The sequence below is a fragment of the Suricata suricatta genome, chromosome X (assembly GCF_006229205.1).
Source record: "Suricata suricatta isolate VVHF042 chromosome X, meerkat_22Aug2017_6uvM2_HiC, whole genome shotgun sequence".
In the NCBI taxonomy this organism is placed as follows: Eukaryota; Metazoa; Chordata; class Mammalia; order Carnivora; family Herpestidae; genus Suricata; species Suricata suricatta.
Window position 1 is genome coordinate 56,709,468 of NC_043717.1, and position 23,228 is coordinate 56,732,695.

Genomic DNA, 23,228 nt, shown 5'->3' on the forward strand with positions numbered 1-23,228 from the left:
TCTCTATCAGACATGTTACCTATATCTATTTTATTCAGATCACTGGCCATGGTCTTGTCCTGTTCTTTCATTGGGATATATTTCTCTGTCTTCTCATTTTGTCTAAGTCTCCATGCCTGTTTCTCTGTGTTAGGAAAGGCAACTATATATACTGTACTTGGAAGGTAATGGTCTTATGAAGAGGTCCTACTGTAGCACCCTTCTGTGTAATATCCCCTAGTTCCCAGGCCTGGCATGTTTGGGAGTGTCTCTAATGGGTACTGCATGCGCTCTGCTGTTTTGTCTTTTATACTTCAGGCCAGTTCTCTATGGAGGCTTTCTTGGCCTGTTGTGGACAGTGTTTGGTTCCTGTCCTGAATGTGGCACATTTTAACTAGGTGCGCTCTAGTCTGTCTGTGAAATAAGATCTGTTGTCACTGCCACTGGAACTGAGGCTTTGCAAAACTCCAATGTTGGGATATGTGGTGTGAGCAGGCTTTTGGCTGGTCTTCTGGGGGGTCGGGCCTACTGTGCTGGGATTGAGGCAAGTGTGTCTGGATGGGGATGTTCCATAGGAGTGTAGGGAGTGGGGCTTGGTGTAAGTAAGTTAGATAGTGAGTGTTGGTGCTACAGGGTCCCTGTAATTATGCTGAAGGTTAGGTAAAAGGAAATGATGCCTGCCAGTTTCCTGGAGGGGTCTCTCCATGAACACTCTCTGAGATGGGCTCTGAGATGAGTGAATAACCTCTCCACTGTGTGGTCCAGGCACTCTTCAGATTGCTGTTTCCATGTTGTATATCAGCAGGTTGTTTGCCTCCTTTTTTTTTTTTTTCCAGGGCAGCACACTGCCCTCTGGGCTTTATTCCAGCCAAGACCATTGACCTTTAACACTGCAGGCTTTAAGCCCTGTTGGTTGCAAGGAACCACAAAATTTAGCCTCTGTCACTTTCCAAGCCAAATGCTATGGGGATTCATCTTCCCCATGAACTACCTTGTGTGCTATCTATCACCAAAAGAAATCATTAAAAAATTTAATGTTTATTTATTTTTGAGAGAGAGAGTCAGAGTATGAGCAGGGCAAGAGCAGAGAGAGAGGGAGACATAGAATCTGAAGCAGACTTCAGGCTCTGAGCTGTCAGCACAGAGCCTGACGCGGGGCTTGAGCTCACGAACTGTGAGTTCATGACATGAGCTGAACTCAGGCACACAATGGGCTGAGCTACTCAGGCATCCCAAAAGAAATAATTTTAATATGCTATGTACAAATGTGATTATGTTTGGTCATTCTGATTAGAAGGTAACTACCACTGCATGTATTTTAAGAAGTTTAGAATAGTATAAAATGGCTCCCCACTTTCCAACTTCTACTCCCAAAGTGCCCTAAGTTATTATTTACTTACTATCAAAGTATTTGTCAAAGCACAAGCCGAACAGCTAAATACTTTACTTTGAAAAAATTACAGTATAGATAGGTGGTATATATGTTTTTATTATTTCATATGATTGTAAGTTGACATATAGAATTGATTTTTCCACTTTTTTCTAAATGAAATTCCAAAATGCTGTTATCCTCCCATAATTCTAAAAAACTTGTGAAATATTAATTAGAAAAATTAGGTGGAAATAGTTTTCATGAGAGGTTCTAGATAGTTTTACATAACAGTGGAACTGTTTTTGTTGCTAACATTTTCAAGTTTAAAGTAGACCTATTTCCTAAAATCTCTTCTATTGTCACGATGAATTTCTTGAGTCTAAATCAGTTCTTTTGCTGTTTGGTGAATGCTTACAAAGATTTCTACCAAATGAGATTTACTTTTAAGTAAGAATTGAGATGTATCTAGAAGTATCTATTTTTGATGTAATTCGTTTTAGAACTTCTTAAAAAGGTAAAATTCATAAAAATTAGTTGATTATAAAATACTGAATTACAACAGCACACAAAATAGCAACTAGTGCAAATCCCATCACAAGGAATAAAATAAATGTATCATCACTGATCTCTATTCTGGGCTTTACTTTTTTCTCTTCACTAGGGCTGTTTCTCCCCTTTCTTCCACCGCCTTTTCCAGGCCCTGGATGTTGCTTATGTGGTGAGAAGAGAGTGCTGGGGCTATATGGTCCCCAGAGCTCTTGTATCCCAGCAGAAGTCTGATATTGGCGTCCAGCACAGACCTTGAAGCGATAATGTGAATTTGTGACAAATTTTGAAAAGGAGAATGAAGTGTTTGGTCCTTTGTAAATCTAAAGAAAATTGAGACAAAATGAAAATTAAATTGTTTTGCCAAACAAAATAATATGGTATAGTTTTTTGATGGCAAGAAAAATATGAATTAAACCATTCATCTCATAAATATGTTCACAACAATAACAAAATTACTCTTATAGACTATAATATCATGAGGGCCCAGTACTGTTCAGGTAATTTTGTCCAGTGTAAGAAATAACAAAGGCTTATAATTGTTAAACTTTAATTGCATTTGGTTTAGAAGGAGTTGTGCATGTGGTCAGTGAAACCTAGAAATATCAAATCATTCAGTCAAGATATGCTAATTAAGTGAATAAGCAAATTGTTCCAAAATAAGTAATATATACATAAAACTTTAGGGAGAAGGTAGGCCTTTTGGATAAGATTTCATTACTTTAAACATTCTAAAGGATGTCTTATTGCATAACAAGAGCTCAATCCAAGTAGGATATAAAATTATGAAATTTTAAAGACTAAATTTGTGAGAATTTACCAGGTCAGTTCCTTTATCAGTGATGAGTTGAAGGTTGTAAACAATGGGATCTCCTTTTATTGGCTCCAAAGACTCCCATTTGACCTCACAAGTATTACTATTCACATGCTGTAATTTAGGTGCTAGGAAAAGAGAATTCCAGTATAGAAGTTTTAAGTTTTCTTACATGACCTTGAACATGTCAAAATCTGATACAATGTTCCATGACTATTAAAAAGCAGTCTATATAGGCTTAGTCTAAGAAATATACAGTATAGCTCTTAATGTAAAGCCTTTTGCAGTACCATTAGGTATCTTATTGATTGTAATAAAATTTTTAAGAACTTAAAACTATCAATTAATAATGAATGTTTTTATTTTTTAGTAAGATCTTACTACAAATTTTATTACTGTTTAATCCCTACTGGTATAATCTTTTGTATTGTGCTTATATGGTACATCATACATTTGGAAGCATTTCACACATATTAATGATTTTATTTTAGGATCACAGTAACTCTGTGAAGAAAGGAAGGCAGAATCTTTATTTCATATTATTAGTCTCTCTACATTTCAGGAAAATGGGGCTTAAATATGTCAGAAGAGAACAAGGCATTGTGGACTAAGTCATGTTCAATTCCAATATGTACCAGTTAGCTTTTCACTGAGAACAAACTACTTCATAATAGTGATTGGACTTATGTGTGGAAATATTGAAACAATGGAATTTCACATCTAGGAAGGAAAAAACACTCAAAGCTCAAGCTTTCATGACTATAAATTGGCCTTGCTTTGTATTATAGAAAACATTTTATTTCACTGTTCAAATAAGGAGATTAAATCCAGAGTTTCAGAAATTACCAAATATGTACTAATTATGAAATATGAAATTACAAATTTTTACTATGTATGTACAAATATGTACCATATACTAAATTCATTTTTTAGCTTTAATTAGTATAATTATACCTATCAGGTGATGTTTTTGTGTATTAATCTGTTTCAGAAAATGTGAGATATAGCAAGAATGGATACCATGATAAAGTGGAAAGAGAACTGTGATGGGGATCAGGAACCTACAATTCCAATTTTGGCTCTGCTACTGGCTCATAGTGTTCTTTAGTTAGGTTACTTACCATTTGGGGACGTTGCTTCTTTCTATTAAAAAATAGCTGTGGTAATAGAATGATTGGCTGGATTAATTTATTTCAAAGATATTTAAAAAATATTTTCATGGGCAAAGTAGTAGGATCCTAGGCTTGTTGTGTCCAATGAGCACAACTAGATAACTATCAAATCATCCATACCCCAAAAATAAACCTGAAGACTGACAGAAAATACTACACAGCTAAAGGGAGAGAAGAGCCACAGTGAAAAAGGTAGAATGTGTGGAGACATGGTTTAGGGGAGATATGGATCACTAGTACTACATGGGGGAGGGAGCTGAAGTTGGAAAGGGTGAGAAAGAGAGAAGCACACAAGGAAACACACAAGGAGAATGTTTCCCCAAAGCTGTTGGAGTGGAAAATGAGAGAGGTCGAATTTCTTGCAGGTAGGTGAGTTCTTGCAACCAGCAGGTCTTAAAGCCTGTAATTTTTGTTTTTTGTTTTAATTTTGTAATGTTTACTATTTTTGAAAGAGAGAGAGTGCACAAGCAGGAGACACACACACATACACACACAGAATTTGAAGCAGGCTCCAGGCTCTGAGCTGTCAGCACAGAGCACGGTGTGGGGCTCAAACCCATGAACTGTGAGATCATGACCTGAGCCAGAGTCGGATACTCACCTGAGCTACCCAGGTACCCCCTAAGGGCTGGAGTTTTTAAGGTTAATAGGCTTGGCTGTGATAGAGCCCTGGGGGCACTGCCCTGCTCTTGGAGGCAGGCAAACAACCCAGGGGCAGACAGCAAGGAAACAGGGATCTGAAGAATGCCTGGGGCACATGGGAGGGAGATTATTCACTCTTCTTGGATTGCTTTCCTGAGAGGCAGTCATTTATGGAGAAGCCTCTCTGTGAACAAAGCAGCTGGCTGGCACCATATTTCCCTTTTTGCCACTAAAGCATAAACACAGAGCCACCTGCAGGAAGCAGCATGGCATCTACACTGGCTGCCTAACTTGCTTACACCAAGCCCCACGCCCCTGTCCTCTGGCAATTCTGCCCTTCTCAGTCAAGCTTGTTTCAGTCCTAGTGTGATGGGCCCTTCCCCTAGAAGACCAATACAAACCCTTGCCCACGCCACATTTTCCAATCAGAGACTTCTGCAAGGGACTCGGTTTTAGTGGAAGTAGTAGCAGGTCTCATTTCTCAAGCAGACCAGAGCACACCTAATTAACACTCACCAGATTCAGGATAGAGCCAAAAACTGCCCAGAGCAGGCAAGGGGAGCCTGTGAAGATGACTAGCCTGAGGGATAAAGCAGCCAAAACACAAAAGCAGAGCACACAAAGCACACACCAGAGACACTCCCTGACTTGCCAGATCCTGGACATTAATTACATGGGCTTTTCTTCATAAAGTCATTACATCCAGAAGTGTGAACATAACTGGCTTTTCTAACACAGAGAAGGCAGAAACTTAGACAAAATGCCAAGATGAAGGAATTTTTCCCAAATGAAAGAAAAAGATAAGGCTATGGGAGAGATCTAAGTGAAGCAGATATAAGTAATGTGCCTGATGGAGAATTGCATGCAACAGTTATAAGGGTACTCACTGGGTTTGAGAAAACCCTTGAACACATGAGAGAGACCCTTACCACAGAGATAAAAGAATTAAAAAAGAATCAGAAATGAAGACTCCAATAGATGAGATTGGAAATAGGCTCAAAGCAATGGACAGCAGGCTGTGAGAAACACAGGAATGAATTACTGACCTAGAAGAAAAAATAATGGAAAATAATGAAACTGAGCAAAAGAGAGAAAGAAGAATTATGGAACATGAGAGGAGACTTGGGGAACTTACTGATTCCATCAAAGGTAGTAACATTCATAGTATAAGAATCCCAGAAGAAGAAGAGAAAGAAAAGGGGGCAGAAAATTTATGTGAGGAAATAATAGATGAAAACTTCCCTTATCTGGGGAAGGAAATAGACGTCCAGGTCTAGGAGGCACAGATAACTCGCATCAAAATTGTAAAAAAAAAAAAAAAAAAGCAGGCAATAACAAGAGATAAAAAATCTTAAATGCAACAATACAAAAGAAATCCTTAATGTACTAAGGCTAGTTAGAGATTTCTCAACAGAAAGTTGGCAAGCAAGAATGGAGTGGTATGGTATATTAAAAATACTGAATGGGAAAAATCTGCAGGCAGGAACACTCCATCCAGCAAGCCTATCATACAGAATAGAAGGAGAGAGAAAGAGTTTCTCAGACAAAACTAAAAGAGTTTGTGACCACTACATCAGTCTTGCAAGAAATATTGAAGGGGACTCTTTGAGTGGAAAGGAAAGACTAAAAGTAACAAAGATAGTAAAGGATCAGAGAAAATCTCTAGAAACAATGACAAAACAAGTAATAAAATGGCAATAAATGCATATCTATCAATTACTTTGAAAGTGAATAAATTAAATGTGCCAATCAAAAGACATGTGAGACTGGATTAAAAAAAAACAACACCCATCTATATGCCGCCTACAAGAGACTCACTTTAGACCTAAACACACATGTAGATTGAAAGTAAGGGGATGAAGAAACATTTATCATGCAAGTGGATGTCAAAGGAAATCCAGAGTTGCAATAATTATATTCGACAAATTAGACATTAAAACGAAGACTTTAGCAAGAGATAAAGAAGGGCACTATATCATAATAAAAGAGAAAGTCCAACAAGAAGACCTAACAATAGTAAATATTTATGTCCCTAACTTGAAAGAACCCAAGTATATACAACAATAACAAACATAAAGGAATTAATTAATAATAATACAGCAATAGTAGGGGGCTTTAACACTCTACTTATGTCAATGGACAGGTCATGTATGCAGAAAATCAACAAAGAAACAATGGCTTTGAATGACACTCTAGACCAGATGTTCTTAACAGATATATTTGGAACACTCCATCATAAAGCAGCAAAATACACATTCTTTTCAAGTGCCCATGGGATATTAGTCAGAATAAATCAGATGCTAGGTCACAAACAAGGTCTCCACAGATACAAAAAGATTGATCTCATACTATGCATATTTTCTGACCATAACACTAAGAAACTTGAATTCAACCAGAAGAAAATATATGGAAAAGCCACAGACACATAGAAGTTAAACAACATGCTACTAAACAATGAATGAGTCAACCAGGAAAAAAAAGAGATAAAAGAATACATATAAGCAAATGAAAATGAAAACACAATGGTCCAAAACTTTTGGGATGCCACAAAAGTGGTCCTAAGAAGGAAGTATATAGCAATACAGGAAGATCTTAAGAATCAAGAAAAATCTCAAATCAACAACCTAACTTTACACTTAAAGGAACTAGAAAAAGAACATTACATAAAGCCTAAACCCAGCAGATGGAAGGAAATAATAAATGATAGAGCAAAAATAAATGATATAGAAACAAACAAACAAAAAAGCACAATAGAACAGATCAATGAAACCAGGAGCTGGTTCTTTGAAAAGGTTAACAAAATTGACAAAATTATAGCCAGAGTTATCAAAAAGAAAAGAGAAAGGACACAAACAAATAAAATGACAAATGAGAGAGGAGAAATAACCAACACCACAGAAATATGAACAATTGTAAAAGACTATTATGAAAAACTATATGACAATACATTGGACAACCTGGAAGAAATGAATAAATTCCTAGAAACACATAAAGTACCACAATTGAAACAGGAAGGAATGAAACAAAAAACTTCAAAAGACCAAAAACCAGCAACGAAATTGCATCAATAGTCAAAAAACAAAAAACAAACGTATGTCCAGGCCAGATGACTTCACAGGAGGATTCTTCCAAACATTTAGAGAAGAATATTAACTCCTTCTCAAGCCATTCCAAAAATCAGAGAAGGAAGGAAAACTTCCAAACTCATTCTGTGAAGTCAGCAGTGTCCTGATACCAAAACCAGATAAAGACTCCATTAAAAAAGAGAACTACAGGCCAATATTCCTGATGAACATGAATGAAAAAATTCTCAAAAAATACTAACAATAGCACTGCTAGGGATTTACCCAAGGGATGCAGAAGTGCTGATGCATAGGAGCACATGTATCCCAATGTTCATAGCGGCACTTTCTACAATAGTCAAATCATGGAAAGAGCCTAAAAGTCCATCACCTGATGAATGAATCAAGAAGATGTCGTATATGTATACAGTGGAGTACTACATAGCAATGAGAAGGAATGAAATCTGGCCATTTGTAGCCAAGTGGCTGGACCTCAAGGGTGTCATGCTAAGCGAAATAAGTCAGGCAGAGAAGGACAGATACCATATGTTTGCACTCATAGGTGTAACAGGACAAACCTAACAGAGGACCATAGGGAGGGGAAGGGAGAAAGAGAGTTGGGGGGAGAGAGGGACACAAATCATGAGAGACTATTGAATACTGAAAACGAACCGAGGGTTGAAGGGAGAGGGGGAGGGGGAAGGGGATGATGGTCATGGAGGGGGGCACTTGTGGGGAGAAGTACTGGGTGTTATATGGAAACCAATTTGACAATAAACTATTATAAAAAATTACTAACAATCCAAGTGCAACAACACATTAAAAGAATCATTCACCACGATCAAATGGGATTTATTCCTGGTTGCAAAAGTTGTTCTGTATTCACAAATTAATGATTGTGATACACTACATTAATGAAAGAAAGGATAAGAACTATATGATTATTTCAATAGATGTGGAAAAAGTACAAAGTACAGCATCCATTTATGAAAAAATCCCTTAACAATGTAGGCTTAGAGGGAACATACTTCAACATAATAAAGACTATATATAAAAAACCCACAGCTAATATCATCTTCAATAGGGAAAACCTGAGAGCTTTTTGTCTCTGGTCAGGAACAAGACAGGGATGTCCACTCTCACCACTGTTATTTAACAGAGTATTGGAAGTCCCACTCTCAGAAATCAGACAGTTAAAAGAAACAAAATGCATCCAGATCAGCAAGGAAAACGTCAGACTTTCATTCTTTGCAGATGACATGACACTCTATATGGAAAATACAAAAGAATCCACCAAAAATTGCTATAACTGATACATGAATTCAGAGAAATCACAGGCACAAAATTGATGAACAGAGATCTGTTGTACTTCTATACATGAATAATGAAGCAGCAGAAAGAGAAAGTAAGGTATCAATCTTATTTGCAATTTCACTGGAAACCATAAGATACCTAGGAATAAACCTAGCCAAAGAGATAAAAGGCCTGTACTCTGAGAAATATAAGACAGTGATGAAAGAAATTGAAGATGACACACAAAAAAGGAAAGATATTCAATGCTCATGGATTGGAAGAACAAATATTGTTAAAATGTGTATACTACCCAAAGCAACTACACATTTAATGCAATCTCTACAAAAATACCATCAGCATTTTTGATAGAGCTATTACAAACAATCCTAAAATTTGTATGGAGCCACAGAAGATGCCAAATAACCAAAGCAATCTTGAAAAGCCAGGCCAGCTGCATCACAACTCCACACTTGAGGTGCTATTACAAAGTTGTAGTGATCAAAACAGTATGGTATTGGCACAAAAAGAGACATGGATCAAGGGAACAGAATAGAAAACCCTGAAATAACTCCACAACTTCACAACCGTATGGTCAGGAAAGAATATCCCGTGAGAAAAAGTCTCTTCAAAAAATGGTGTTGGGAAACTGGACAGCAACATGTGAAAGAATGAAACTGGACCACTGTCTTACACCATACACAAACATAAATTCAAAATGGATGAAAGACCTAAATGTGAGAAAGGAAACTATAAAAATTCTAGAAGACAACACAGACAGTAGACTCTTTGACATTGGCGGCAGCAACTTTTTAGGTATGTCTCCTGACGCAAGTGAAACAAAATTAAAAATAAACTATGGGGATTTCATTGAGATAAAAAGCTTGTGCACAGCAAAGGGAAAAATCAGCAAAACTAAAAGAAAACTTACTGAATGGGAGAAGATATCTGCAAATGACATATTTGACAAAGGGTTAGTATCCAAAATATACAAATACCTTATAAAACTCAACATATAAAAAAGGATAATGGGCAGAAAACATAAATAGACATTTTTCCAAAGAAGACATTCATATGGCCAACAAGCACATGAAAAGGTGCTCAACAACACTCATCATCAGTGAAATACGAATCAAAACTACAGTGAGATGTCACCTCACACCTGACAGAATGGCTAAAATCAACAACGCAAGAAACAACTGGTGTTGGCGAGAATGTGGAGGAAGGGGAACACTCTTAAACGGTGGGTGGAAATGAAAACTGGTGTAGTTATTCTGGAAAAAAGTACTGAGGTTCTTCAAAAGTTAAAAATAGAACTATCCTCTGCAGTGCAGAAACTTTTTATCTTGATGAGGTCCCAATAGTTCATTTTTGCTTTCATTTCCGTTGCCTTTGGGGATGTGTCAAGTAGGAAATTGCTGTGGATGAGGTCAAGGAGGCTGTTTCCTACTTTCTCTTGGAGCGTTTTGATGGTTTCCTGTCTCACATTCAGGCCCTTCATCCATTTTGAGTTTATCTTTATGTATGGGTGTAAGAAAGTGGTCTAGTTTCATTCTTTTGCATGTTGCTGTCCAGTTCTCCCAGCACCATCTGCTAAAGAGGCTGCCTTTTTTTCCATTGGATACTCTGTCCTGCTTTGTCATGTCCATCACCTGATGAGTGGATCAAGAAGATGTGGTATATGTATATACAATGGAGCATTACATGGCAATGAGGAAGAATGAAATCTGGCCATTTGTAGCAAGGTGGATGGACCTCGAGGGTGTCATGCTAAGCGAAATAAGTCAGGTGGAGAAGGATAGATACTGTATGTTTGCACTCATAGGTTTAACAGGACAACAGGAGAAACCTAATGGAGGACCATTACCTTTAAGTGTGGCTGGTGGAGTTTTGGCTGTAGTGAAAGTATAGATACCAGACAGTGGTCCCTCATCAGCTTCACTGCATGTTTGTATTTTAAACTTGTATTGAGTATATTCACTCAGTCTGTTCACTTTGTGAGTCTGACAAGGTCCGTGGTAAATGATAGAAAATCTAGGAGTGGGAATCAAGATGGGAAAAGCAATATTATTAATCAACAGGTATTCAGGTACACATAACTCTATATATCTGACTAGAAACTAGTACCTCAGTAAGGCCTAAATAAATCAACTTGAAGCCAGGTATGTACAATATAAAAGGAAAAAATTCAGGTTGTGCATATTATAATGGTAAGGTGTTGGCTTTCGTATTCCTTTGGTAACCTCTATTCCCTGGTATTAATGTATGTTATATAAAGGAAGAAGTGTTTTGGAAGAGGCAAAAATAGAGAGCTAAATTATCAGTAGGAACTTAAGAAAGTATGTTTAACACAATAATATACTGATTTCACATCCATCAGTTCATTGAAATCACTTTGGATTATAGGTTTCATAGGAAATTTTAAAACATTTTTATTGTAATACATGTTTAATAGTACAAATAGCTTACCTGCCAGATCGATCTTCTATTAACAAATTGTAGCTTATAAGGTTGGAAAGTAATCCTTTGCTTGAAGAGTTGCCCCATTTCAGTTTGAGGCTCTGGTGTCCATAGACCACACAATCAAGATGTGGAGGATCAAGTGGTAGTGGCTTGGTTTTGGTTCTTATTAATTGGCTAAAAGGGCTTAGTCCATAATGATTGATAGCTTGAATTCTGATTCTAGTGGTAAGAAGAAAAAAAATTAAACTATATTAATCTGGATTTAGAAAGGAAAATAAATTTCTACATTTAAGCTGTGCCTCTAGTAACCCTGTGAAAGAATATTGACCATCATGTTACACTAATTATTAGAGATAAATTTGTGAAAACAAAATCTTGAATTTGCATAATCACTATTGACAATTTTTGATGAGTAGAAATTCACTTTTAGTAACGTTAAATTTTTCTGAACCAGTAAAATTCTCTTTCAAAAAATACGTAGACATGCAGATGTAGACTTGTTCAAAATTCTCAAAAAACTTTTTGTCTACCCAAAGTAAGATATAAGCAACTTACTTGTATGTGGTATCAGGCTGCAGATTTTTCAGAAGACACTCTGTTACTCTTTGAACAGTCAGAATTTTTCTGTCTCCGTATTCAATGTTATATCCAGTGATTGGAGAGCCACGGCAATCTGGTTCCTCCCATTTAATAGCAATGCAAGATGATGCCAACTTGGCAGGAACTTTGTTTTCAACTTCATATAGCATTGGTACTACTGCTGGTACAGTTGCTGGTGTGGTTACTCTGCCAGTTCCTCCAAACAGTCCAACTCCAGCTACGTTTACAGCCTGAAAATGTATACTCTGTTAGAGCTTCATTGTTCTTTTGTTTTGTGCATAAAAAGACAAATTTTTAACCTCAAATTCTACGAAAATGGCTTTAAAAATTGAGATATAATTGATCTATAACATTGTGTAAGCTTAAAGAGTATAACATGTTAATTTGATATGTTTATACATTGCAATATGAAACAAAATGATTCAAAAATGCTCATATAGACACCAAAATCTTTAGGTTGCATATTTAGGGAGGTGAAAGAAAAGTCTAAATGTGTGAAGGTAAGTGAAGAGTGCTAATATGGATACGTCAGGAAAAAAATACCCAAACTGAACTCATCACTTAGTCCACCAAAGTTCCTTCCTTTATTTCATTTTGTAGTTTCTATCTCTGTTGGTGGTAGCCTGAAGTTCACATTCATTCACTAAGTTTTATTGATTTTTGTAAAAATATTTTATTTTTATTTTGATATCATTGTGGATTCAAATGTACAATTTACACATTTTACCCCAAAAGGAACATTTTGTATAACTATAGTACAGAATTACAATCAGGAAATTGACATTGATAAAATATATTGACATTATTCAGATTTCACCAGTTTTACATGCACTCGTTTGTATAGTACTATGCAGTTTTTTCACATGTGTATCTTAATGTGATCACCAGCAGTTAAGATATCCCACTGCAAGAAGTCCTTGTGCTACACTTTTATACGCACAGCAACTTCCTTCCCTCTTTTTCTAATTCCTTACAACTAGTAATTTATTATTCAGTGCTATAGCTTTGCTATTTCAAGAATGTTGTATAAATGGAATAATGCGGTATTTAAAATTTTCAGATAGGCCTTCCCCCCCACCCCCCAGTCAACATAATTCCTCTGGGATCCATCAAAGTTGTTGTGTATATCAATAGTTTGATTCATTTTATTACCAAATAGTATGCTATGGAATGAACATACTACAGTTTCTTAAACTCTTTACATGTTGAAGGAAATCTGAGTTGTTTCTAGTTTTTGGTTTTTACAAATAAGGTTTTATGCACATCCATGTACAGGTTTTTATTGTGGACATAAGGTTTCATTTCTCTGGGTTAAGTGCCCCCAAAGTGCTGGGCATATAATAAGTGCATGTTTAGTTTTGTAAGAAATTCCCATACTATTTTCCAGAGTGAATATAATTCCTACGAGAAATGTATGATTAGTTTCTTTACATCTTTGCCAGTATTTAGTGTTGTTACTATTTCTTATTAGCCCATTCTGATAAGTGTGTCATGTTATTTCATTATGCATTTCCCTAATGACTAGTAGTATTGTAGATCTTTTCTTGTGTTTATTTGCCATCTATATATCCTCTTCTGTGAGTGGTATGTTTATACGTTTTGCCCATTTTGTAATTGGGTTGTTTGGGTTTTTAATTGTCAATTTTTTAGAGTTCTTTATGTATTCTAGGTATTAGTCCATTGTCAGATATGTGTTTTGTTACGATTTTCTTCCAGTCTTTGCTTGTCTTTTTTGTCCTCCTCACAGGATTTATGCAGAGTAAAACTTAAGTTTGAGAAGGTCAATTTTATCAATTTTTCATTTTATGGATTGTGCTTTTGGTATCAAGTTTCAGAACTCTTTGCTTACATTAGATTCTGAAGAACTTCTTTGATTTTTTTCCTAACAGTTTTATAGTTTTATGTTTTAATTTTCAGTTTTCTATGGTCCATTTTGAGTTAATTTTTGTATAAAGGATGACATTTATGTTGATTGAAAAACTTTTTTTTTCTGCCTATAGATAACCAGTTTCTCCAGTATACTTTGTTGAAAAGGCCATTGTTAACTCATTTCTATCTTGCCAAAAATTAGTTGGGCTTGTTTGTGTGAGTTGATCTCTGGGTCCTCTATTCTGTTTCGTTGACTTAAGTATCATTCCCTCCACTAATACTACACTGTCTTGATTACTGTAGTTAAATAGTAAGCTTTAATATTAGGTAGAGTGGTTTCACCCACCTTTTTCTCTTTCAAGATTGATTTTTCTATGTCTGATGACTTTCCAGATGAAATTTAGAATGAGATTGCATATACCTATAACTAAACTTGCTGAGATTTCCATACAAATAACATTGAGTTTATAAATCTACTTGGGGAAAACTGATATCTTTACTATATTGAGTCTTCCCATCTATGAACATGGTATGTCTCTTCAGGTATTTAGGTCTTTCTTGATTAATGAGCATTATGTAATTTTCAGCATACCCATACAGTACATGTTTTGTTGGATTTATACCTAAATATTTTCTTAGAAGCGATTGTAAATGGTACTGTGTTTTACAATAAATGTTAGTTATTTATTTATTCTTATTTCAAATTTCAGTATAGTTAACATACAGTGTTATAATACTTGCACGTGCACAATATAGTGATTCAATAATTCCATGCATCACCTGGTGCTCATCACAGGAAGTGCACTCCTCAGTCCTCATCACCTATTTAACCCCTCACCCCATCCCCTCCCCTCTGGTAAGCATAAGTTCATTCTCCATAGTTAAGAATCTGCTTCTTGGTTTGTCTCCTTTTTTCCCTTTGCTCATTTATTTTCTTTCCTAAACGTTACATATGAGAGAAAACATGTATTTTTTAATAAATTGTTTCACTTAGCATTATACTCTCTAGCAATTTGCAATGACATGGATGGAGCTAAAGAGTATAATGGTGTTGTGTTTTAAATGTCTGTTTATAAATATTTGTTGTTAGTACATAGAAATATGGGTTATTTTGGGGTGTTGATCTTGTATCCTGCAACCTTGCTGACTTCACATATTAGTTCTAGGAGATTTTTGTACATTCCTTGTGGTGGTGTATGTAGATGTTATCTGCAAAATAAGTACAGTTTTGGGATGCCTGGGTTGTTCAGTCGGCTAAGCATCCGACTTCAGCTCCAGTCATGATTTCACGGTTTGTGAGCTCGAGCCCTGTGCTGTCAGCACAGAGCCTGGAGCCTGTTTCAGATTCTGTGTCTCTCTGTCTCTCTCTCTCTGCCCTCCCTCCCTTGCTCGTGCTCTCTCTCCCTCTCAAAAATAAAAAAGCATCAAAATTAAAAAAATAGTAAGTACAATTTTATTTCTTCCTTCCTAACCCATATGCCTTTTATTTACTTTACTTACCTATTACAATGACTGAAATAAGATTAAGAGTGGTGAGAGTGACATCTTTGCTTTGTTTTTGGAGGAAATCACTGTTAAATATAATGTTAGTTGTAGGGTTTTTTTTTTTTTTTTGTAGATGCTCTGTATAAGTTGAGGAAGTCCCCATCTATTTCTAACTTTCTGAGATTTTTTCATTACTAATGGGTGTTGGATTTTGTTAACTGTGTTTTCTGTGTCAATTAATATGATCACATGATTTTTTAAATCTCCAGCCTGTTTGTATAAAAAGTTATATTAATTTTCCATTTCAAACTAGGGTTGCATAACTGAAATAAATCCCACTTAGTCATGGCGTATAATTCTTTTAGTACAGTGCTGGATTTGATATGCCATTATGTTGTTGAGGGTTTTTTGCATCTAAATGAGTTATTGCTCTTCAGGTTTTTTTCCTACACTTTTTGATTTTGGTTTTAGGGTGATACTTTCCTAATAAAAGGAATTAGTAGCTCTTTCATCTTTATTTTCTGGAAAATACTATTTTAATTTTTCTTTAAATGCTTTGTGGAATTCTCCAGTAAAACTATCTGGATCTGGAGATTTCTTTTCCAGTGGATTTTTAGTTATGAATTCAATGTCTTTAATGACTATAGGGATATTCAGATGTCCATTTCATTTTGGCTGAGTTCCCTATATCAGTTCTAGCCATATTTTTGTGGAGACTTTTGAGTTTTCTATATAGAGTATCATGCCATCTGCAAATAGTGAAAGTTTGACTTCTTCCTTGCCAATTTGGATGCCTTTTATTTCTTTGTGTTATCTAATTACTGAGGCTAGCACTTCCAGTGCTATGTTAAGTAAAAGTGGGGAGAGTGGAATCCTGTTTTGTTCCTGACCATAGAGGAAACGCTTTTAGTTGTTATCCATTGAACATGATACTAGCTCTAAGTTTTTTAATATATGGCCTTTATTATGTTGATGTATGTTCCCTTTATCCCTACCTTGTTGAAGGGTTTTAAAAAATTTTTTAATCAAAAGCCTGCTTTGGATTCTGTTTCTTTCTTTTTAATTTTTTTTTTGAAGGAGAGAGAGACAGAGCATGAGCAGGGGAGAGGCAAAGAGAGATGGAGACACAGAATCTGAAAGCAGGATCCAGGCTCTGAGCTGTCAATGCACAGCCTGATGCAGAGCTCACACCCATGAATCATGAGATCATGACCTGAGCGAAGTTGGACGCTTATCAGACTGAGCCACCCAGGCACCCCTGGATTTTGTTAATCTCTCTACCCCTCCCCTGCTTGCACTCTCTCTCTCTCTCTCTCTCTCTCAAAATAAATAAACATTAAAAAAAAAGAGAGTGGATACTGTACTTTGTCAAATGGTTTTTCTGCATCTATTGTTGTTATGGTTCTTATCCTGTTTTTTATTAATGTATCACATCGAGTAATTTGTGAATATTAAACCACTCTTGCAACCCAAGCAGTAAATCCCACTTGATTGTGGTGAATGATCTTTTAATGTACTGTTGAGTTCACTGTGCTAGTATTTTGTTGAGAATTTTTACATCCATGTTCATAAGGGATATTGGCTTGTAGTTCTCTTTTTTAGTGGAGTTCCTGGATGGTTTTGGATAATGCTGGATAATGGCTAGGGTAATTCTGGCCTCATAATATGAGTTTGGAAGTCTTCCTTCCATTTCTATTATTTTTAGAATAGTTTGAGAATACTAGATATTAACTGTTTTTTAAATGATTGGTAGAATTCCCCTGTGAAACCATCTGGTCTTGGACTTTTGTTTGTTGGGAGATTTTTGGTTACTGATTCACTTTCACTGCTGGTTATTGGTTTGTTCGATTTTTAAATTTCTTTCTGTTTCAGTTTTCGTAGCTTATGTGTTTCTAGAAACTTATCCATTTCGTCCAGGTTGTCCAATTTGTTGGCATATAATTTTTTATTATAGTCTCTTATAATTGTAGTTCTGTGATATTGGTTATTTTCATCTCTCATTTGTGATTCTATTGATTAGGATCTTTTTTCTTTTTGATAGGGTTGGCTAGGGCTTAATAAGTTTTATTAAAATTTTCAAAGAACCAGCCCCTGGTTTCATTGGTCTGTTCTGTTTTGTTTGTTTGTTTGTTTCCTTTTCTATAACATTTATTTTTACTCTAATATTTATTATTTCACTTTTTCATCTGGCTTTAGGCTTTGTTTATGTTCTCTTTATAGCACCTTTATGTGTAAGGTTAGGTTGTTTATTTGAGGTTTTTCTTGGTTCTTGAGGTTGGCCTGTATTGCTATATACATCTGTATTATGACTGCTTTTGCTGCATCCCAAAGGTTTTGGATCATTGTGTTTTCATTTTAATTTGTTTACATGTATTTTTTGAGTTTCTTCTTTGATTTCCTGGGTGACTCATTCATTGTTCAGTAGCATGTTCTTTAACCTTCATATATTTTTGGTCTTTCCAAATTTTTTCTTGTTGCGACTTCAAATTTCATAGCATTGTGGTTGGAAAATATGCATGGTGTGATCTCAGATTTTTGTAACTGTTGAAGCCTGATTTGTGACCTAGTGTGTGTCCTATTCTGGAGAACATTCCATGTGCACTTGAGAAGAATGTGTATTCTGCTGCTTTAGAATGTAATGTTCGGAATATATCTGTTAGGTCAATCTGGTCCAGTGTGTCATTGAAAGCCATTGTTTCCTTGTTGATTTTATGTTTAAATAATCTGTCTGTTGATGTAAGTAGGGCATTAATGTCCCCTACTATTATTGTATTATTACCAATGAGTTTCTGAGTTTCTTCATGGTTGTTATTAGTTGTTTTATATATTTGGGTGCTCCTAAACTGTGGGCATAAATATTTACAAGTGTTAGATCTTCTTATTGGATAACCCCCTTTCTTATGATATAGTGCCCTTCTTTATCTCTTGTTGCTATCTTTGGTTTAAAATCTCATTTGTCTGATATAAGTTTTTCTGCTCTAGCTTTCTTTTGATGTCTATTCCCATGATAAACGTTTCTCCACCCCTCATTTTCAATCTGCAGGTGTCTATAGATTTAAACGGAGTCTCTTGTAGGGAGTATATAGATGGGTCTTGTTTTTTTATACATTATGACACCCTATATCTTTTGATTTGGAGTGTTTAGTCCATTGACGTTTAACATAATTATTGATAGATATGTATTTACTGCCATTTTATTACTGGTTTTATCATTTCTAGAGATTCTCTCTGTTCTTTTCTAGTGTTTGTCACTTTTTGTCTTTCTTCCCACTCAAAGTGTCCCCTTTAATATTTCTTGTAGGGTTAGTTTAGCCTCAAAAATCAAGAAAAATCTCAAACAACCTAATCTTACTGTTAAAGGAGCTAGAAAAGAAGAACAAACAAAACTCAAAACAGCAGAAGGAAGGAAATAATAAGAATCAAAGCAGAAATAAATGATATATAAAGTAAAAAACACAATAGAACAGATCAATAAAATCAGGAGCTTTGTTCTTTGAAATAATCAATAAAATCAGTAAACGTCTAGTCAGACTTAGTGAGAGAGAGAACTTAAAATCACAAATGAAAGAGGAGAAATAACCAACACCACAGAAATAACAGACAATTGTAAATGAATGTTATGAAAAACTGTATGTCAACAAATTGGTCAACCTAGAAGAAATGGATAAACTCCTAGAAATATATAGCTCACCAAAACTGAAGCAAAAAGAAATAGAAATTTTTGAACAGAACAATTATGAGCAAAGACATAGAACAATAATCGTAAAACCTCCAACAAAGAAAAGTCCAAGATGAGATGGCTTCACAAATGAATTGTAGCAAACATCTAGAGAAAACTTAATACCTAATCTTCTCAAACTATTCCAAAAAATAGTGGAAGGAAAGCTTCCAAATTCATTCTATCAGGCCACTATCACCTGACATCAAACCCAGCTTAAGACAGCAAAAAATGACCTACAGAGCAGTATCTCTGATATACATAGATGCAAAAATTCTTAACAAAATACTAGCAAACTGAACCTAATAACACATTAAAAAAATAATTCACCACACTCAAGCGGGATTTATTTTGCAAGGGTGGTTCAGTACTCACAAGTCAATCAAGGTGATACATCACATAAATAAGAGAAAAGATTAAAAAGACATGATCATTTCAATAGAGGCAGAAGAGCACTTCACAAAGCACATCATCCATTAATGATAAAAAACATTCAAGAAAGTAGGTTTATAGGAAATATATCTCAACATAATAAAGGTCATATATGAAAAGCACACAGCTAACAACATACTCACTGGGGGAAAATTCGGAGCTTTTCCCCTAAGGTCAGAAACAAGAGAAGGATGTCCACTCTCAGCATTTTTACTCAACATACTACTGGAAGTCCTAGGCACAGCAATCAAACAACAACAACAACAACAACAACAACAACAACAAAAATAAATGGCATACAGATTGGTAAAGAAGAAATAAAAATTTCACTATTTGCACATGACATCATACTATATATTGAAAACCCCAAAGACTCCCATTTGTAGGATACAAAATAAATGTACAGAAATCTGCTGCATTCTATACACCAGTAACAAGGCAGTAGGAAAAAAAGTGAAGGAAATAATCCAATTTACAACTACAGGATACCTAGAAATAAACCTGATAAAATATATGAGGGAGCTGAACTCTGAAGACTATAAAAAATTATTGAAAGAATTTGAGGAAATGGAAAGACATTCTATGCTCATGGATGAGAAGGACAAATATTATAATGTCTATGCAACCCAAAGCAATCTACAGATTTGATACAATTTCTTTCAAACTACCAAGGGCACTTTTCACATAATTAGAATAAACCGGCCTAAAATTTTTATGGTTTTGCAAAAGATCCCAAATAGCCAAAGCAATTTTGGGGAAAAAAAGCATAACTGGAGGCATCACAACTCTGGGCTTAAAGTTATACTACAAAGTTGTAGTAATCAAAATGGTATGGTACTAACACAAAAATAGACTCACAGACCAATGCAACAGAAAAGAATACCCAGAAATGAAACCACAATTATATGATCAATCTTTGAGAAAGTAGGAAAAAATATCCAATGGGGAAAATACAATCTCTTCAACAAATGGTGTTGGGAACACTGGAAAACTACATACAAAACACTGAAACTGGACCACTTTATAACATCATACACAAAAAAAACTAAAAATGGATTAAAGACCTAGATAAGAGAGAGACCTGAAACCATAAAAATCCTAGAAGGGGGCATAGACAGAAATGTCTCTAAAATTGGCCATCACATCATTTTTCTAGATATGTCTCTTGAGGGAAGGGAAATAAATGCAAAATTAAACTCTTGGGACTACAGCAAAATAACAATCTTCTGTTTATGAAGGAAACAATAAAACTAAAAGGCATTCTACTGAATAAGAGAAGATATTTTCAAATGCTATATCTGATAAAGGGTTAGTATCCAAAATAATAAAGAAGTGATATAGCTCCATGCCCCCAAATCAAATAATCCAATGAAAAATGGAAAACGAAGGGGCAGCTGGGTGGCTCAGTTGGTTAAGTGTCCAACTCTTCATTTCAGCTCAGGTCATGATCTCATGGTTTGTGAGATTGATCCCTGCTTTGCAGTCAATGCAGTGTGGAGGCCTGTAGGTACTCTCTCTCTCTCTGCCTCTTCCCTGCTTGCACACACACACTTTCAAAATAAATATTTAAAAAATGAGAAGATGTGAACAGACGTTTCTCCAAAGGAGACGTGTAAATGTATTACAGACACACAAACAGATGCTCAACATCATTAGTCATCAGGGAAATGCAAGTCAAAACTACAGTGAGGAAAAAAAACTACAGTAAGATGTCACCTGACACCTGTCAGAATAGCTTAAATCAAAAACACAATGGCTTAAATAACAAACAACAAACATTGGCTAGGATATGGAGAAAAAGGAGCCTTCTTGCACTGCTGGTGGAAATGTAAATTGGTGCAGCCATGATGGAAAGTAGTATAGAGGTTCCTCATAATGTTAAAAGTAGAATTGCCCTACAGTCCTGTAATCTCACAACTGGTTATTTACTCGCAAAAGAAAAAGCACTAATTCAAAGTGATACATGCACCCCTCTGTGTACTGCAGTATTATTTAAAATAGCCAAATTATGGAAGCAGCCCAACTATCCATCAATAGATGAATGGTAAAGATGTGGTATATATGGGTTGCCTGGGTGGCTCTGTCGGTTTTAAGCATCCTGTTCTTGGTTTTGGCTCAGGTCATGATCTCGTAATTTGTGAGTTGGAGTCCCACATTGGCTTCTGAGCTGGTGGTGCAGATTCTGCTTGGTATTCTCTGTTTCTCTCTATCTGCCCCTCCCCCACCTGTGCTCTATCTCTCTCTCAAAATAAATAAACATTTAAAAAAAGATATGGTATATATGTATAATAGAATCATTGTCCAGCCACAAAAAAAGAATTAAATCTTTCCATTTGCAATGACATGGATGAAACTATAGACTATAATGCTAAGTGAAATAAGTCTGTTAGAGAAAGACAAATGCAATATGATTTCACGCATATGCAGAATTTAAGAAACAAATGAGAGGAAAAAATAGAGAGAGATTAATAAACAGACTTTAACTATAGAGAACAAATTTTTCATTAACATAGAAAGGGAGTGGGAGGATGAGTTAAATAGACGATGGGGATTAAGGAATACACTTGTGATGAGCATTGGGTGATGTATGGAATTGTTGAATTATTACATTGTACAGCTGAGACAAATATAACAGTGTATGTTAGTGATATTGGAATTAAAATACACCAAAAGGGTGATGATAGTCATTCTGACAGGTGTGGTTAATATCTCATGTAGTTTTGGTTTATATTTCTCTGATGTTTGGTCACGAGGATCATCTTTTCATGTACCTGTTGGGCATATGTATATTTTCTTTGGAAATATGTCTAATCTTTTACTCTACTAAGTTTTAAATTGATTAGTTTTTTACTATTGAATTGTATGAGTTCCTCATATGTTTATGATAGTAACCATTACTAGATATATTTGCAAATATTTTCTCCCATTCTATAGGTTGTCTTTTAACTTTTTTGATGTTTACTTTGCTGTTCTGAAGGATTTTAATTTGATGTAGTCCTACTTATTTATTTTTGCTTTGGTTCCTGTGATTTTGGTATCAAATTCAAAATATTGCCACAACTAATGTCAAGAGGCTTACCCCTTATGTTTTCTCCTAGGACTTTTATAGTTTCATTTATTATGTTGAAGCCATTGGCTCATTTTTGTTGATTTTTGTGTATGATGTAAGATAGTGGTTCAGTTTCATTCTTTTGCACATGGGCTGCCCAATTTACCATTTAGAGGAGATAATCCATTTCGTCTTATATATTCTTGGCTCCTTTGACATAAATTAACTGACATATATCCTGTTTATTTCTTGGGTCACTACTCTGTTCCACTGATTTATGTATCTGTTTCTATCCTAAAACCATACTTTCTTAAAAAATTTTTTAATGTTTTATTTAATTTTGAGAGAGAGAGAGTGTGTGAGCAGGGGAGGGTCAGAGAGAGAGGGAGACACAGAATCCGAAGATGGGATCCAGGCTCTGAGCTAGCTGTCAGCACAGAGCCCAACGCGGGGCTCGGACCCACAAACTGTGAAATCATGACCTGAGCCAAAGTCGGACGCTTAACTGACTGAGCCACCCAAGCGCCCCCAAACCGTACTCTTTCAATTACTATATCTTTGTAATATAGTTTGAAAGGAGGAAGTGTGATGCCTCTCCTTTGTTCTTCTTTATTAGGATTTCTTTGGCTATTTGGAATTTTTTTGGGTTCCATAGAAATTTTAGAATTGTTTATTTTATTAATGTGAAAAGTGTCACTAGAATTTTTATAAGGTTACATTGGAACTGTAGATTCT

At 35.5% G+C, this 23,228-nt stretch overlaps 1 protein-coding gene across 1 annotated transcript in view; it reads right to left on the bottom strand.

Moving 5' to 3' along the window:
* Window positions 1–1,448: 1,448 nt before the first annotated feature.
* LOC115283417 (fibronectin type III domain containing protein 3C1-like) overlaps window positions 1,449–23,228 on the bottom strand; it is a 122,132-nt gene continuing 100,352 nt past the window's right edge. Inside the window, exons 22-26 of the mRNA XM_029929663.1 lie at window positions 11,896–12,170; window positions 11,347–11,559; window positions 10,745–10,911; window positions 2,718–2,839; window positions 1,449–2,220 (exon numbers count right to left, since the gene is read on the bottom strand). Of these exons, the coding sequence (XP_029785523.1) occupies window positions 1,882–2,220; window positions 2,718–2,839; window positions 10,745–10,911; window positions 11,347–11,559; window positions 11,896–12,170 (1,116 nt within the window). The 3' untranslated portion in view covers window positions 1,449–1,881. The remainder of the gene's footprint in view (window positions 2,221–2,717; window positions 2,840–10,744; window positions 10,912–11,346; window positions 11,560–11,895; window positions 12,171–23,228) is intronic.